General features: G+C 45.6%; 1 protein-coding gene across 3 annotated transcripts in view; it reads right to left on the minus strand.

The window, feature by feature from the left end:
* The window catches only part of ift80 (intraflagellar transport 80 homolog (Chlamydomonas)), a 65,025-nt gene that overhangs the window by 9,280 nt on the left and 38,741 nt on the right, over positions 1-17,004 (minus strand). For all 3 annotated transcript variants that reach the window (XM_031573823.2, XM_031573822.2, XM_012838426.2), the window contains 5 exons: positions 11,049-11,228; positions 5,871-5,989; positions 4,372-4,446; positions 2,756-2,919; positions 2,255-2,319 (listed from right to left, as the gene is read on the minus strand). In XM_031573823.2, coding sequence (XP_031429683.1) covers positions 2,255-2,319; positions 2,756-2,919; positions 4,372-4,446; positions 5,871-5,989; positions 11,049-11,228 — 603 coding nt within the window. The remainder of the gene's footprint in view (positions 1-2,254; positions 2,320-2,755; positions 2,920-4,371; positions 4,447-5,870; positions 5,990-11,048; positions 11,229-17,004) is intronic.

The following is a 17,004-nucleotide window of genomic DNA, read 5'->3' on the forward strand; positions in this document are numbered from 1 at the left end:
ACAGTAAGGTTTCAGTGGGAGGACCGATGTTTTCTCTGGTGAGTGGTGATGTCAGTTCTGGTAAGTTGCATGGGGACAAGTATAGTAACTACGGTCAGCATCCAGAAACACTGCGTTGCTAATGGCAGGGACTGCTACTCAATACAGCCTCATTTCACGTACACTAACGCAATTTTTCCTGGGCCATTTCCTGGACTGAAGTGAGGCAGCTGTGATTTACACTGCAGTGTGTGTGTGTGTGTGTGTGTGTGTGTGTGTGAGAACAGCCCACACTGTCCCAACACACACTCAACGCCACGCCCTCTGACCCCTTCTGTCACAATTTCACACCTGTCAAGAGTGGCGGCGCAGGACCTAATGTGGGAATTTGTTCGGGGCTCAGTTTTCATTAGTGCGCATCTAATTTGACATTCCTGCAGCAATGGGAAACAGAGGGGCTGTGGGAGAGATGCCTGGTTCACATTAGGTGAGCTGATTAAAGCTGCGGTGTCATCCCTCACCCTGCTGAGCGACAACCTTGGGGCAGGCGGATAAGTGCGGCTCGGATCTGGCGCGGATCTGGTGCTGACGTAACTCAGGCTTAGATTCGAGGGCCGCTAAAAATAGCAAACAAAGGCAAACGTTTGCCAACGTTTTCACATTGTTTTTCACTTGCTTTAAGTTCACCGCAAACGTTTGCGTACACACATGCAAACAATCTGAAGGGGTAGTTCTCGGACTACACACACACGCAAACGGTCTGAGGACATTGTTCTCGGCAAACAAACATGGACGCTGGACTATTGTTAAGAGTTTAAATTGAACAATTTAGAATGTTGAAATGTAAAAGTTAAAAAACAATGCATTCGCCTAAAACGTTCGCCTCTGTTTGTCGAATTGGAACACCCCTCTGGCTTAAATCTGAGGCGGAGACATGCCTGGTCCGTGCCGGATTGCCGTGCCGGTGGAGTCGTACTGTACTCGTACCATAGCGGACCGGCTGCTCTGAGAAACATGGTCTGACATCACCTCAGCGAGGGGCTTAGAAGTTCTCCACAGCAGACCGAATCTGACTGAGAAAAAAACCCAAACTCATCCATCAGACCTGCTTAGGGTGAATACGGTGCCAAGCGTGTTGAGTTCATTGAGGAGTTTAACATTAGTGCAACGCTAGGGGTAAATGAACGTAGAGGAGCTATAAACAGGTTAGACTTCACAAATATTCCCGTAAACCAGATATGATACAACTTTGGGAACGAGTAGATCGGGAGACTAATTGATGCTTACAGTAAAAGCGTGTACGGTGTATTTTATTATATATATATATATATATATATAAGTAAATGTGTGTGTGTCTGTGTGTATATGCATGAGTGTGTATTTTTGCATGTGAGTGTATGTGTGTACTTGATTACGTGTGTGTGTGTGTGTGAGCGTGTATGTGTGCACTTGATTATGTGTGTGTGTGTGTGTGTGTGTGTGTGTGTGTGTAAAATTGTGTGAGTGTGTGTGTGTGTGTGTGTGTGTGTGTAAAATTGTGTGAGTGTGTGTGTGTGTGTGTGTGTGTAAAATTGTGTGAGTGTGTGTGTGTGTGTGTGTGCCAGCTGGCTGCCTCGGAGGCTCTCCCTGGTCTTAACGCTGTACTTGAGAGGCACTGGCAGAGCGGGAGCTGCTGCCGATCCTGGACAAAACCCCCTTCTCTCGCTCTCTCTCCCTTCCCTTTCACTTGGACATTTCACAACGACAACTCTCCTGTCCTCTGGGGGGCGCTGTTCCATTTTTAGCCTAAAAGCCATGCCTTCTCTATGTTAGATATATTAGGCAGCACAAAAGGACCCGGCAAGTGGAGGATGAACAGAGATTTGTTTCTGCATTTCTTCTTCTGGCATGACTGGTTTGTAAGTAGTTTAGATTTCCACGCAGCCAGTAAGTTAGTAAAAGTCAAAAGCAAAAAGTAAGAGAGAGAGGGGGGGTGGGGGGGGGGGGGGGGATGAAAAAAAAGCCAACATACCAGAAACGGTTAACAAGAATGGTTGGTAAGCATCTTGAAAAACATTCTTTTGAGCTTCCATTGGAACGGGCTGAATGAGTCACTGACAGCTCTGAATAATGAGCTGTTCCTCCGGTCAGGGAGGCACATGCAGCTGAAATTAGCTCCCTATTCACAATCACAGATGACTCAGCCAACGCAGCATCTGCAAGCCCACGACCAGATCTTCTTTTGGGGGGAAAAACAACATGAGCGGGTCGCTAACAAACATGAAGAACAGCTTACCTTGTGTGTTAGAGGCTTGCCATCTCCCAGAGGTTTCCCCGTCTGGGCATCAAACAGGTAGACGACTGAGGAGAGCAACAATTAGACAAGAAAATGGGTTCATTTGAGTCGTCGATTCAACTGATTCATTGAAAGAAAGAAAATAAATAAATAAAACCTGCTATAATGACTACTTCATTAAGAAGAGTTTGCTGAAGGTCTCAGATTAAGTTCACCAAGTTAAATAAAACGTAGAAATTAGCCATCACACATCAGTGCTCCAATCAAGGGGTTGTCAAGATAGTTTGCCACAATTCCTGATGAAACGTAGGTTGAGGGCAGATTAATAGTTGATATATTGCTTTCAAAAGGAGACAAAAAAGGCCCAATGTAGACTACCTCTAACACTGCAATGTACTGCAATATTTTGAAGCACACATTAGCATGACATGCATGCTATAGGCTGTGAACCATCCAATGGTCTCTTCTAACTTGTCACCAATGAACCACCGGGGTTTGTACCTTTCTCGTCAGTTTTGTCTCGGATGGCTATCGTATCGTTGCTGATGGAGACTGACTGGGCATTCAAGATGTCCGTGCGCATGCCCTGGAACTTGGGAGAGGAGACCAGACGACCCTCATATGAATACACATAGATTCCTCCTCCATCCACCAACAGAAAATGTCTGACATAAAAAAAAAAGAGAGAAACACATTAAAAAACGTGTAAGCCCATATAGCGGTGCATCTCAACTTGGATCCTTGAGCGATTTATCAGAACAGTGTGTGTGTGTATGTGTGTGTATGTGTGTGTGTCTGTGTGTGTGTGTTATGCGGGGTTATCAACACGCATCAGTTATCTTGAGGTGAAAACTTTGAAGTGGTCATCAATGTTGCCTATCTAGCTGTCTAAATGCTCACCAGTGCGATCTGTGTACCGGTACCTCTCTCTTAGGGGGACCTGCCGATTTGCTAGTAACTTGGTGTAACTCTGCAGGAGGTATAACTCTAAAGGTGAGGTGAAGCCGTGTCTGATTTTCAACACCGTAACTTCTTCCACTACTCCCTACTAAACTGTACTTCATTCAGCGGGGGCAACGGATGAAGATATACACGCATCATGCAGCTGCCTTTTTTTTTTAAAAGACACTATCGATGGTCATATTTGTTTAAGTACTTAAAAAAGACATTATCTATGGACATATTTGTTTTTGTGGATATTATCTTCAAGTAAAGTGACTAAATATTGAACTGCATGACTACGTTTTTCACGAAGACTCTGTTGAAACTCTGGTAGAGGGTTGAGTAAAAGTGGGGAGGCTTTGGGATGAAAAGCAGAGAGCCCTGACTAATACACTGACCTGTGGCCTCATGGGTGGAAAGAAAAAAGAAAGAAAGAAAGAAAAAAAGAAAAAAGAAATGACAGAATGATCATTTCCCTCCACGCAGGAAAAGAACCAGGCATCAGGAGCACCTGGCCAACAACAGGCTTCATTTTCTTCCTGAGTTTATGGACTCAAATCCTACCAAACAGAAAACCATTAGGGCCTGTGACAAATGGCCGTCCCTTTTCCATACTCTAATTAGGCTCGTAGACAGGGCTCTGTTTAGGGCTGGCTTCGGGACAGCTCTCTGCTGGGCAAATGAGAAGTGGGTAGGCCTGCCTATGGGTGGAAAGAGAGGGGCCAGCAGACACAACAACGAGGTGGAGAGGAGAGAAGGCACATGTGTGCACATGTCGTCAAAGGTCTAGAAGAAGGAGTAGACTGGACGTAAGCATCATTCTTCTGTGTGCAACACTTCCTGCTTTGCTGGGGGCCATGCTGATGCTTACTGCTATGGAAACGTGTCAGCGCATGATGCATCGCCTGCCTGTTATTTATAATGCCGGTAAAAAAAAAAGAAGCATTCTGGGAAACAGGAATGTTTGTTCTTCTGTGTATTAAATTCTACGCATATACCAATGACAATAAAGTGGTAGGGCAGTCACAGAGAGTGACAAGGCGACACGGAAGGGGAGGAAGAGATGACACTGGTGTATGTACGAATGGATGCACAGAGAGGAGAGAGAGGAAAGGAAAAGTGTGGGGACATGTGGCATGACTGGGACGTGTGGCGTGACTGTGACGTGCGCTCACCTCTCCGTCTGTACAATCAGACTCACGGTTCCCTCCTTCAGGTCGAAGATCAGTGGCGTGTTCCAGTTTTTAGTGCTGGAGACAAACAAAAAGAAGAGAGAACCTTAGTTCCTGCTCATAACACAAGTGCATACATCCCTGAGACCACACGCAAGTCTTCCATATGAATACAGGTGAGTAAAACTGTTCTCCCAGCGAGCTAATTACTTACTTATTACTGAATTACGCCCGGGAGAGAACATCCTGCTCTGGCAATGTGTGCCAAGTAGTGTACTCATCATGCCTGTGTTTAGTGGAGTCAGGATGATCCAAATCATTTCAAACATCTCTCTTTCTCATATTCTCTCTCTCTCTGTCTAAGCCAGCTGTGTGTTTGGTGAAGTGGTGTGGTGTGGTGTGGCGTGGTGTGGCGTGGCGTGGCGTGGTGTGGCGTGGCGTGGCGTGCCGTGGCGTGGCGTGTACGCAGGCGATACTCTGTGCGAAGGCCTCGACATGGCTATGACTGCAGCAGAGCAGCAAGGGGAGGAGCGAGCCTGGACTTGTAGCAGTGAAAGCCGATACAGACTGCACTGCTTCCACTGTGAATTATTCAACAGCGCTTCACTGGCAGATTTCAGCTCTGGGTTAAAACTCACGAGGTCAGACCGTCATCTGTCCTATTCTGCATACTGCATACTCACTGGAGAGATGCATGATTACAAGGCAAAAGGCTGTGATGTCTACTACTGACAGATTGTGTGATATGGGGCAGGATATTGTGATTACTGCAATCAGGGAACCTCCATATCAAATTTGCTGCACAATCTGGGAAACATGGCTACATGCTATGCTTTTCTGACCTTAACACAAACTAGACAAATGTAAGACCTGGCAGTAATCATTGATTTTTTTTTCTCCTTCTCATTCCAAATTCTACATGCACACACACACACACACACACACACACACACACACACACACACACACACACAAGCACATGCACATGCACACACACCCACACATACCCACGCACGCACGTACACACTTGCTGGCAATTGCCCCATAGTCTACTTATTTTACGAGTCCATTTCTATCTTTAGACAGATGCTTTTATCCAGAACAGCTTACATGGGGATGGTATATATTTGATCAGCAGTTGAGCTGCCCGTGTTTTATGGCTACTTTTCTTTCAGTCACGCCTGTCTAAATGGCATGGGCTCATTAGCACGTCTGTGATGGAGTGAGAGCCAGATAACAAAGAAGTGCACACAAGAGGGAGAAGAGAGAGGAGAGAGGGATGGCATGTATGAGTGAGATGAGGATATGTCTGTGTGTGTGTGTGTGTGTGTGTGTGTAAGTCGGGAGGGGGGGGGTTGTGTGTGTGGAAGAGGATTGTGTATGCGTGTGAGGAGGACTATGTGTGTGAGTCTGTGTGTGGTGTGACAGAGAGAGAGAGGAGTATTGTGTGTGTGTGCGTGCGCACATGTGTGTGTGTGTGGATGATGAGAGCGGCGCGGCACCTGTAGACGTAGCACTGCAGGGAGGTCGTGACCACCAGGTGGCCGTTGGCCAGTGACGCTTTAACCACACGGTCTCTGAACTCCAGCATGTCCACCGCATCATTCAGGACGTTCCTCACCTGACACACACACACACACACACACACACACACACACACACACACACACACAGCAGTGAAACATTATATAACCACAACGATCATCCATGAACACACACATACGATCACCTTGTGTCTAATGAAAGTTGCTCTGAATAAGACATCTGCTAAATAAATGCAATGTCACATCCAATGATCTGGCTGTTATAGGAGGCTCTGAGAATGCAGACACTATAAACTACTTAACCAGCTCTTCTCTGACTCCAGGAAAAACTGAGAGCTGAACTAATGAAACACCAGTTACAAGTCATAAGTCCGTTTAGTGCACGGCAACATTCTTGACACCAAGCAACAAGCATCTATGTGGGCATCTCTCTCTCTTGACAATTTCACATTGTATTATTTTAGAAGCCATGAAGCTCTTATTTCAGAAGCCTGAAGTCTGAGCTTTTATCATTTTGAAGAGAGGTATTTTGGTATTTTCAGATTGATTTGAGACTATGCGGACATGTGGGGCTATGGCCTAGACTCCATATAGGGCTACCAAAATGAATGGGTTACAAGTTGTAAAATAGCATGTTCCTTCTTCTCTGAGCTGGGACTCTACATACAGTACAAGCACACCTATGCTTTAATGTGTAGGGGGTGGGTTGGAAGGTAGGTTATAATTACAGTCAGTAAGGTAAGATAAAGAAACATCTTAGATAAATACATTGTAAAGGTAGGTTAAGCACACCCAATAGCAGACAATATCTAAACTGTGTTATTAGATTTAGTGCTGGTCAAACAGCAAGGAATACTTTACCAACATATTAGTGTGTAAGAGAGAGAGTGTGTGTGTGTGTGTGTGTGTGTGTGTGTGTGTGTCTAAGAGAGAGAGATTGAGTGTGGCATGTGGGTGTGTGTGTAAGAGAGAGAGAGAGAGAGTGAGAGTGTGTGTGTGTGTGTGTGTGTGTGTGTGCGCGTGTGTGTGTGTGTAAGAGTGAGAGAGAGAGTTTGTGTGTAAGAGATAGAGAGCATGTGTTTGTGTGTATATTTCAAGCCTTTAAATTAATCTTTTTTTTTTTTTACCTCTCTGTAAACCAAATTAGTCCGTTCAACAACCAGGAATAAAAACACTTGACCACAGGGTGGTAAATTTAGATGCCTGATTCACAAACCATTGGCAGATGTGCACTGCTGAAGAGAAAACGGGGGAGCGGGGAGTGAAAAAAAAAAAAAAAAAAAAGCACAAGAGAGGGAGAGGGAAAAAAAAAGAACTCACAGCTCAGCTGAAAATAAATGGCTGAAGACACGGGTTGCTTGGCCTGCTCAAACAGCGCTCCGCACAGCTCAGCTGTGGCCGTCTATTGCAAGTGTGTTTGTGCGTGTGTTTAGGTGTATATGTCCGTCTGTGTGTGTGTGTCTGCGTGTGTGTGTGTTGGCAGCGTGTAAACTCTACCTTGTGGTTTTCGTGAGCTTAAACACACTCATTGGCAGGGAGGCCCCAGACAAGCTGGCCATTGTCACTAGCATACAGAGGGAGTCTTATGGCATAATGTATGGGCTGAAGTGCTGAAGTGCTGACGCCCTGGGAATTCACTCTGGCACGCTCGCACTCTCACTCTTTCTCTCTCTCTCCTTCTTTCTCTCTTTACTTCTCACTTTTTCTCCCTCTCCCTCATCCCCTCTTTACCTACTTGCCTCACTTTCTCTCCTTTTCTCTCTCTCCCTCCATCTTTCTCTCGCTCTACTCTCTTCTCTTTCTCCCCCTTTCTCTCTTCCCCTCTTTCCCCCTCTATCCCTGCCCCACATTCACTCTCTTTTTAAATAGACCATTACTTCACACTCACACAAAAAAAAAAAAACTTTCACAAAAGCCAATTCACTCAGTCAGTCAGTCAGCTACTGTGCTAATTCATTTATTTGAAAGGAACATGTGCTAGTTTGGATGAAGGGATGAATGTAATCAATGAATAGAAAAAAAAAATAAAGCTTCAAGACAAAACAAGCAGGAGTCAAACCCCACGTTTTAACCTCTAACAGTTAGAAGGCAGAGTTCTGCTAGTTGAGTACCAGGCAATGCTCAAGTGCTCCACTGGCCTGGTCTTTCTACCATGCATGCTGTGCTAATGAACACATCATCAACCAAAAAAGACTGACTAGTATGTATGCAACTAGTATGTATGTAACTAGTATGTATGCAACTAGTATGTATGTAACTACTATGTATGCAACTAGTATGTATGCAACTAGTATGTATGTAACTAGTATGTATGCAACTAGTATGTATGTAACTACTATGTATGCAACTAGTATGTATGCAACTACTATGTATGCAACTAGTATGTATGCAACTAGTATGTATGCAACTAGTATGTATGTAACTACTATGTATGCAACTACTATGTATGCAACTAGTATGTATGCAACTAGTATGTATGTAACTACTATGTATTGGACCACATCAACTTCTCCCTGTGTGTTCTTCCAGTCGACAGGTGCCCTTCCCGAAAACTAGGACAGAACTGTTCTCCATTCTCCCTCTGGTTCATTTGCTCAGTCAGATATATTGCGTATCAGTTGCTCTCTTTTCTTCCGGAGGTGAATTCATCCCACTTCTCTGTGCTTCACCTTCTCCAATAGAGATATGCGGGGGAGCATCTCAAACCCTTTCTCCTGTGTCCCCTCCTCTGTGTCCCGACCCACCCTTTCACAGAAACAAGCGCTAAACGTACGTACGCGCTAAACGTACGTACTAGGGGTGGGGGAAAAAATCGATTTTTCGATTCCTCTCGATTCTCTCTAGAACGATTCTGTCTCGATTCAGAAAAGTTCATTATCGATTTTTTAATAAAATAAAAAAATAGTAAAATTTTTTTTTTTTTTTTTTTTTTTTTTTTTACACATTCATTTTGTGTTGAAATGCAAGCTGCATCGATTATTGCATTGTTCATAGAAAGTCATAATTGTGACAAGGACACACTTTTTCTCTAATAAAAAAATAGATCTGTTGATTTTCTTTAATTATCAAACACAAAGTAGGAAGTGATTTGAGACTCTGAGTAGCAAACTCAAATGTTTTAAAAATCGAGATGCATCGTTAATCGTTTTATCGGTTTAGAATTGATAATCGATAATCGGTTTAGAATCGAGAATCGGTTTAGAATCGAGAATCGGTTTAGAATCGAATCGTTGACCTCTGAATCGGAATCGAATCGAATCGTGAGGTGCCAAGAGATTCCCACCCCTAGTACGTACGCTCGACTCCCTCTCGTAGAGGAGTGTTTTCATGCGTGGTTACAGTGGGTGAATCCCATGACAGAGAGTCTACCCATCGCCTCTCTGGAGGTGCAGTTTTCAATGGCGAGTGGTAGACGGAGCCGTTTGAGGCTGTGTATTCCTCAGCAGTGGCGTTCTTCAGCCCGCTGACACGGACTCGCAGAGCACAGCTTGGCCTCGTCTGGGGGTACTTTTGGACCGGGGCAGAGCAAGCGCTCAAGCCATTTGTCCCCAGCTGTGTGGTCCAGTGTTTGCACTTACAGTTTGAAAGAGGAAGGAGCTCTCAGATGTTCTCAGTGTGTGTGTGTGTGTGTGTGTGTGTGAGTGTGTGTGTGTGTGTGAGGTGGCCAGACACATGCAGCATTATGTGTCTGGAAGCACTTTTTCCTCCAGGAAGAGAGTCAGAAAAATGGCTGTGTCTTAGACACCAGGGCATGACTGACACGCTCAGGACAACACGCAGGACAGACACTGAGGGAGCATTTACATCCAATCATGGCGGCTGTCTTTGTCTCTCTCTGGTCCTAATGAGGGTGATCATAGTTTTCCATTAGTATACTGTGCATGTGTGTTTCTGCCAGAACTGCTGCATATGAGTGTGTGCACACAAGCTGCATACGTGTAAGAGAAGCCTTCGACCAATCAGGTTTGTGTTAAAACTCACAAGGGGTTATTTTGGATGAGAACGAACACGTGAAGAATAAATGCTGTCAATACTGCCGTGACAAAGGGCGGAAATAGTAATGGAATTAGTTATTTTTATTACCCAGACCCGAAATATTTACAAACTTTAGTTCTGCCTTTGTTCATAGTCAGTCATGTAATGAATGATGCGCCACAACAAGGAAGCTTAAATTCCTCTTTTGTGGTTCCAAAATCAAACTAATAGTTTATGTAAACATGAAAAATATTTCTATATATAAGACCATGAAGAGTCTTTAAAATCCAACCACTGAAAGTGAACAGCTATCACACGTTCATCAACAACCCCCCCCCCCCCCCCCCCCGAAGTAAACATTCTCCCTCCAAAACTGAAGGGAACTGAAATGACTTGCTAATGATATACCACGTCAAAAATACAAAAATGAACTTGGAGAGTAATCAAAGAAGAACCCATTTATATTACTTTCCTTTCAACTCTTATAAAGAATCAAACTAAGGAGTTTTGTTTTGCAGTAGTAACAGACTTTAAACTGGCGCCACACAGATCACTTCCTCCTCGCCCTGTGAACCCTCCCCTCTGACTAACGCCTCACCCAGCGTAAATAACTTTGGTGAGGCGTGTGTCGGCCGCTCGAGGCCTTAAAAACCCACACATACATACCATTATGTAACAGTGGAATAAAGGAATGTAGCACATTATAAAGGGAAATACATATGCCTATCATTTCTCATAGGTAGCAAACCCAGCTTAATGTGGCTGTGTCACTAAGTCAAAGAGTAAGCATGTGTGTGTGTGTGTGTGTGTGTGTGTGTGTATGTGCTGTAATGTTGGGAGCTCAGAGATAGGCATCTGCATGTGTATGTGTGTGTATGTTTGTGTGCGTGTGCGTGTGTGTGTGTGTGTTTGTGTGTGTGTGTGTGTGTGCGTGTGCGTGTAACATAAAGGGAGAAGCTGGGGGCATATGCGCATGCATGTGTGTGCGCGTGTGTATGTGTGTGTAATATAAAACACTGAAAGAACTGAAATGTGTGCATGTGTGTGTATAATGTAACATAAGGAGCTGAAGTGTGTGTGTGTGTGTGTGTGTGTGTGTGTGTGTGTGTAATCTAATGTCCCATATGGAGTGCTAATGCGGCGCGCGTGTGCGACGGCTACCTGCATGGCGCGTCTCTTGGTGAGTGTGATCTGGAAGCTCTTCCACTCCCAGCGCTGCTCCACCACATGGGCGAAGATGACGTGGCCGTTTCCACACGCCCCGGCCAGCTGCGTGCCATCAGCCGACCACGCCACGCCAAACACACTACCTGTGTTCGGCTTCTCCAGCGCGTACGACCACTGCAGCACAGACACAGAGAGAGGAACACAGAGAGAGAGAGAGAGAGATAGAGAGAGAGGGAGGGAGAGAGAGAGAGAGAGAGAGGGAGAGAGAGAGGGAGGGAGAGAGAGAGGGAGAGAGAGAGGGAGGGAGGGAAAGAGAGAGAGAGGGAGAGAGAGAGGGAGGGAGGGAGAGAGAGAGAGAGAGAGAGAGAAAGAGTGAGAGAGGGAGAGAGATGGGGATGGAGAGATAACGAGAGAGAGAAAGATGATATGATCGTTTAGATACATGAAATAACATTTAAGCAATTAAATGAGAGAGGCTGGGTAAATAAACCCCCAAGAAGTAACAAAAGATAGGGGAAACATGAGTGAGAGCGGGGGCCGGAGGGGTTTGCTCTGGACGCGACAGCTGTGTGTTCAGTGGCAGCGGTGTGATCTGGTGTGGGTGAGTGGGCTGTGATGAAGTGCGAGACAGCCCTGAACACAGCCTCATAAAGCGCAGACCTGTTATTCTCATTTCTGCTCGGCCAGGATCCTCTCTCGCACTCACTCTTTCGCTCGCTCTCTCTCTCTCTCTCTCTCTCTCTCTCTCTCCGTCTCCCTGACTTGTGTACACAGCATGTGAAATGAGAGAGAGAGCCATTTAGACAGATAGTCGTGTGGGCCAACTGCCTCTCTCAAACACAGTGTTGGGTTGCCTGCACAATTATTGTCATCAATTTTGGAATCAATCAGAGTTGACGTTTGAAAGAAACAGTCTCCACTCAAAACTATGAAGTCCATGTGTGCCTTTTACTGAACTGCACCTGTGTGATCTAAAGTTACGGTGGGATTAGAAATAAAATAGATAGAAAAGAAATAGATAGAAAAAAGATAAATAAATAGGTAACCTTGAATCTACGTAATCAAAACATTGAGAATACAAAAGACACAGATGTAAACAATGATGGAGTAAAAGCCTCTTTAGGGCAGAGAAGAGGATATAAATGAGGAAATAAACACGACGTTAATGTTATTGTTGACCGTGCCAAACCCAGTCTTTACCCCTCCTCTCTCATTACCCAGGTCATCACCATGGTTCTCCCATGAAACGCTGAAACCTCTTCTGCCACAGAGGGGTCTTCTGCTACAGGGTCAGTTTCACTACTAGGGGTGATACCAATGGGCCCTGCTAACATGTCAACAGCAGGAGTCTTATCTGAGATCACTTAAACTGAATGACTATATACTTCTCCACAAAACTTCTTGCTCTTACTTCATGCACTGACTGTTAAAGGTATTTAACCCGTTCTCTTTTATCTACTCCATCTACCGCCTATGTTTTCTTACTCTGCACTTCTCTCTCTCTCTCTCTCTCTCTCTCTCTCTCTCTCTCTCTCTTTATTTCCCTCTTAAACAATCCCTCTTTCTGTAGTAGGCATGCCAGCATTCCACCACACACTGGCCGGCCGCAAACAGCACTGACATCTCTGAGGTGACCTTTGACCTCGCTGAATCAGCCCTTTTTATGTGCACAGGTGGCAGGCTGTGGTGGAAGGCGGAGGAGGGGGAGAGGGGAGGAAGACAGAGAGAGAGAGAGGGAGGGAGGGAGGGAGGGAGGAGGGAGAGAGAGAGAGAAAAAAAGGTATTTTCTTCTGTCTTAATTTTACATGCTGAGGTGAGGTGTTATTTCCGTTTAAGGTCAATCAGGCCTAACGTTTGACGTGCTAAATTAGGTCTCTTTGATCACTCTGTGTCGAAGGGCTATTTTTAGACTTCTGGCAAACAAGATGAAAATTGAATGCTTTTCCTTGGGTCAACTTCCACAGGCGTAACACCATGTCAGTCAACATGGAAAAAATAGCCAAAAATGCACTTATTTTATTCTAAAATAATAATAATAAAAAAACACCTCCCTGAACAAACCATGTCTTGTTATAAGTATATCAACAGCCATATTTTCTCTTTCACCCCCCTCCCCCCCTCCTACGTTCTCTACCTCCACCTCCTTCACCGCCACCCGTTCTCTCACTTGGCTCACATAAATCCAGCCATAGAGATGCTTTTTTTTTGTGGCCGATGGGAGGGAGGTGTTCTCGCAAGCAAAGACAAACAGCCAAGAGCCACATAAAAGCACCAGGCCCGGCACGCGTTTGAACTTTCACTTTTATATACCTTACTCCAAACATCCTGGGCCGCTGGGCTTGGACGCCTCCACCAGCCCCTACCAGGAGACGAACGAGAGAGGGGGGGGAAGGGGGGGGGGGGGGAGAGAGAGATGAGAGAGAATTACAGAGAGCGCAAGAGAGCGAGAAAGAAAGCGGAAGAGAGACAGAAAGAGAGAAGGTGAGCAAGAGAGTGAGAGAAATATAAGAAAGGAGACAAAGAAAAAAATGTGAGAGAGGGTGATAGCAAGCAAGACAGAGGTAGAGTCCCAGAGAGAGTGAGAGAGAGACAGAGAGGGAGAGAGAGACAGAGAGAGAGGGGGATAGAGGGAGAGAGAGACAGAGAGGGAGAGAAAGAGAGGGGGGAAGAGAGACGGGGAGAGAGAGAGAGAGAGAGAGAGAGAGAGAGAGAGAGAGAGAAAGGCTGTTTTAAATAATAATAATAATCGGCGAGGCCGTGACTGCCGGTGCGGCCGGGCGGGCTGCTTTAGGGCTCTCGTGAGGGGTGGATGAGTCAGACGCACGGCTGCCGAGCGTATAAACGTATACGGCACCGCTGAAGCCAGCCGGCCCGACACACGATAGCAGCTCCTGCACACAAAAAAAAACGCCCATCTTGGATTTGTGCTTACCTAATGCTTTTAACACACTGGGGCTATTTGACTCCTCTCTGTGGCAGGGAACACGTGCATGATGAGCGGATTGGTGCGTGTGTGTGTGTGTGTGTGAGAGAGTGTGTGTGTGCATGTGTGTGTGCGTGTGTGCAAAAGGGAAAGAAGGAGAAGTAACGAGAGACAGAGAAAAGAGCATTGCTTCTAACACATTCATGAACAGTAACACAAGATTTCAGCATGAGACTTCTTTTCTCCAAGAGAGCGAACCGAGTTAGGATTGCATTATCACTTTTTATAAAAGTTAACGGGACATGCTCACTGTAAGTTGTACAATGGTATATTGGCAAAAAAAAACAACCACCTCTGATTAGTTGCTCCATTGTAATGCACATCAGAGAGGTATTAATGCTACTGACATTGTACCTGCTTGATGTTTGGTTAATCAGTAGGTTATGGCCAATATACCACAGCAAAACACAATCCCAGTGTGTTACAATGACAAGCTCTAAATGTGATAATGTTGCATCTACGACAGAGAAAATGAGTGGTGTCTATATGCCTGTACACGTGGGTGTGTGGAATAGGATTTGAACAGTGTGAGGAATGACTCCACTCCATTAGGCCACGAAAAAGACATCTCGTCTCAGATAAAAGCACCTCCGAAAGTTCCATGTGGAATCTCAAATGCTGAAAGTCACCATCAAGGCCATTTCCCACAGGGTCCTCCAACACACCCGTCATCACTTTATTCTATGGGGACAGGCCCCTAGAGAGGCCCTGCCAAAGAGGCCTTTTTTTGTAGATGCATGTCCAACATGGGTGCACAAATGTGAACAAGTGTTTTGGGCACTGTGTATGTGCTCTAGGATAAATGGGCTTTTTCTGTTTTTCTGTGTGAGCGCATGAGTGTGTGTGTGTGTGTGAGTTTGAGAAACAGCGAGAGTGGTGTGTGCGTTTGTGTGTGTGTTTGTGTATGTGTGTGTTTGGGTATTTGTTCGTGTGTGTGTGTGTGTGTGTGTGTGTGCGCGCAAGTGTGAGTATGTGTGCGCAAGTGTGTGTGTGTTCCATGTCATCTTAAATCTGTGTCTGGCAGAGGTGAAAATCCCAGGGTCTCTGCTGCACACTTGTCAAAACTGTCAGGGCAGAGGAGAGCAGATACAAACATGAGGATGGGGGAAGGAGAGCGGAGGAGAGAAAAAGAGGAGAGAGAGGAGAAGGGGGGAAAGAAGAAGAGGGTGTTAGAAGGGCCCTAGACCCCTCCTGACAGGGGAGAAGAGGACAAAAGTCTGGCCTACTCTGGAGCTGGGTGCCAGCACTCGTAAAATATCCCCTCCAAAAAGCACAATTAGCCTGCTGTCCTTTGAGCGACCCCATCAGTCTCTCTCACTCTCTTTCCTTCTATCTCTCCATCCCTCTCTCTCACTCTTTTCTATCCACCCACCTCTCTAGCTCTCTCTCTCTCGCTCTCTTTCTTTCTTTCTTTCTAACCTTCTCTCAGTGCCTCTCTTTCTCTCTCGCTGTTGGTCTATCTCCACTTCTTTGTCCCTCCTTCTCTTCTCTTCTCTTCTCTTCTCTTCTCTCTTCTTCTCCTCGGTCATGTGCTTCATAGCCGCCCCTGAACAGCACAAGGTCAGTGCTGAACATAAGAGCCCACTGAGGGAACTGTGGGCCTGAGTGGAGCCACAGGGCAGGGGCCTGTGGGGGCCAGTAGGGGCCTGTAGAGGCTCCTAAAAGACCTCATCTAACACAGACGGGGCCCAGGGCCTCCCCACAGGTCATCCTCGTGACTGGTAAATACTCCACTGCTGAAAAACTGTTTTAATACTGAGTACACTATTGTGGTTGTGTGAGTGTGTGTGTGTGTGTGTGTGTGTGTGTGTGTGTGTGTGTGTGTGAGTGTGTATGTGCGTGTGTGTGTGAGTGTGTGAGTGTGTATGTGCGTGTGTGTGCGTGTGTGTGTGTGTGTGTGTCTGTCTGTGTGTGTGTGTATGTGGGTGGGTGTGTGCATGTCAGAGAAAAAGAGACAAGGTATGCTGATACTGTTTAAATAGTAATAACGATTTTTAAATGGACTAACATGAACACAATACCTTCACAAAGAGAAATCAACGTGTTGAAAGCTTCTAAGCTGACCGAGTAGCTTTTCACACTGAAAAGATGCTGTGTGTGTGTATGTGCATGTGTGTGCGTGCGTGTGTGTGTGTGAAGGGGATCATTCAGCAGCAGATTTGCTGACAAGTTTTATTGGAACCAAAAGGGATGATCCTGGCCCCCAACCAAACGATCTGTATTCATGGTGCAGAGAGAGACAGGGAGAGGGAGAGAGAGAAAGAGAGAGAGGGAGATGGAGAGAGAAAGGGAGATGGAGAGAGAGAGGGAGATTGAGAGAGAGAGCGAGAGAGGGAGTGAAGCGAGAGAAAGAGAGAGAGAGATGGAGAGATTGAAGAGGGAGAGAAAGAGAAAGAGAGACTGAGTGGAGAGAGAGAGAGAGAAAGAGAAAGAGAAAGAGAGAGAGACTTTCCATCTCCTCATCACACATGCAGAGAAATAAACCCTAAGGGCTGCTTTATCTTGCCTGACCAGTGTACACATTGGGGGAGGGCTAAGCTTGGCGAGCATTTGACGAAGTGTATGTCCCTAAGAGTCTGCCATTGAGTCTCCATGATGGAGTGTGTGTGTGTGTGTGTGTGTGTGTGTGTGTGAGGGGGGGTGTGTGTGCATGCGTGTGTGTGAGGGGGTGCAATAGTGTTTTCAATAGCACAAGGACTTATTGTTAGCGACATGGAAAAAAAGGTCCCGAAGGTAATCTCCATCAATAGAGAGGGATTAGGAGAGGTCAAAGGTCGGGTCACAGGAGAGGACACAAGTGCCTAAATAAACATTTAGCACAGAGACAGACACACTCCGATTAGGACGCTAAAGAGTCCAGATTCAGTTTCAAGTGAAAAGCCATCCATTAAGAAACGTCAAAGTATCAAAAAGACACCAAATACAAACAATAACAAACGATAATAATATTTAGAAAGGGAAATGTCT

This window comes from Clupea harengus, chromosome 9, assembly GCF_900700415.2.
Source record: "Clupea harengus chromosome 9, Ch_v2.0.2, whole genome shotgun sequence".
In the NCBI taxonomy this organism is placed as follows: Eukaryota; Metazoa; Chordata; class Actinopteri; order Clupeiformes; family Clupeidae; genus Clupea; species Clupea harengus.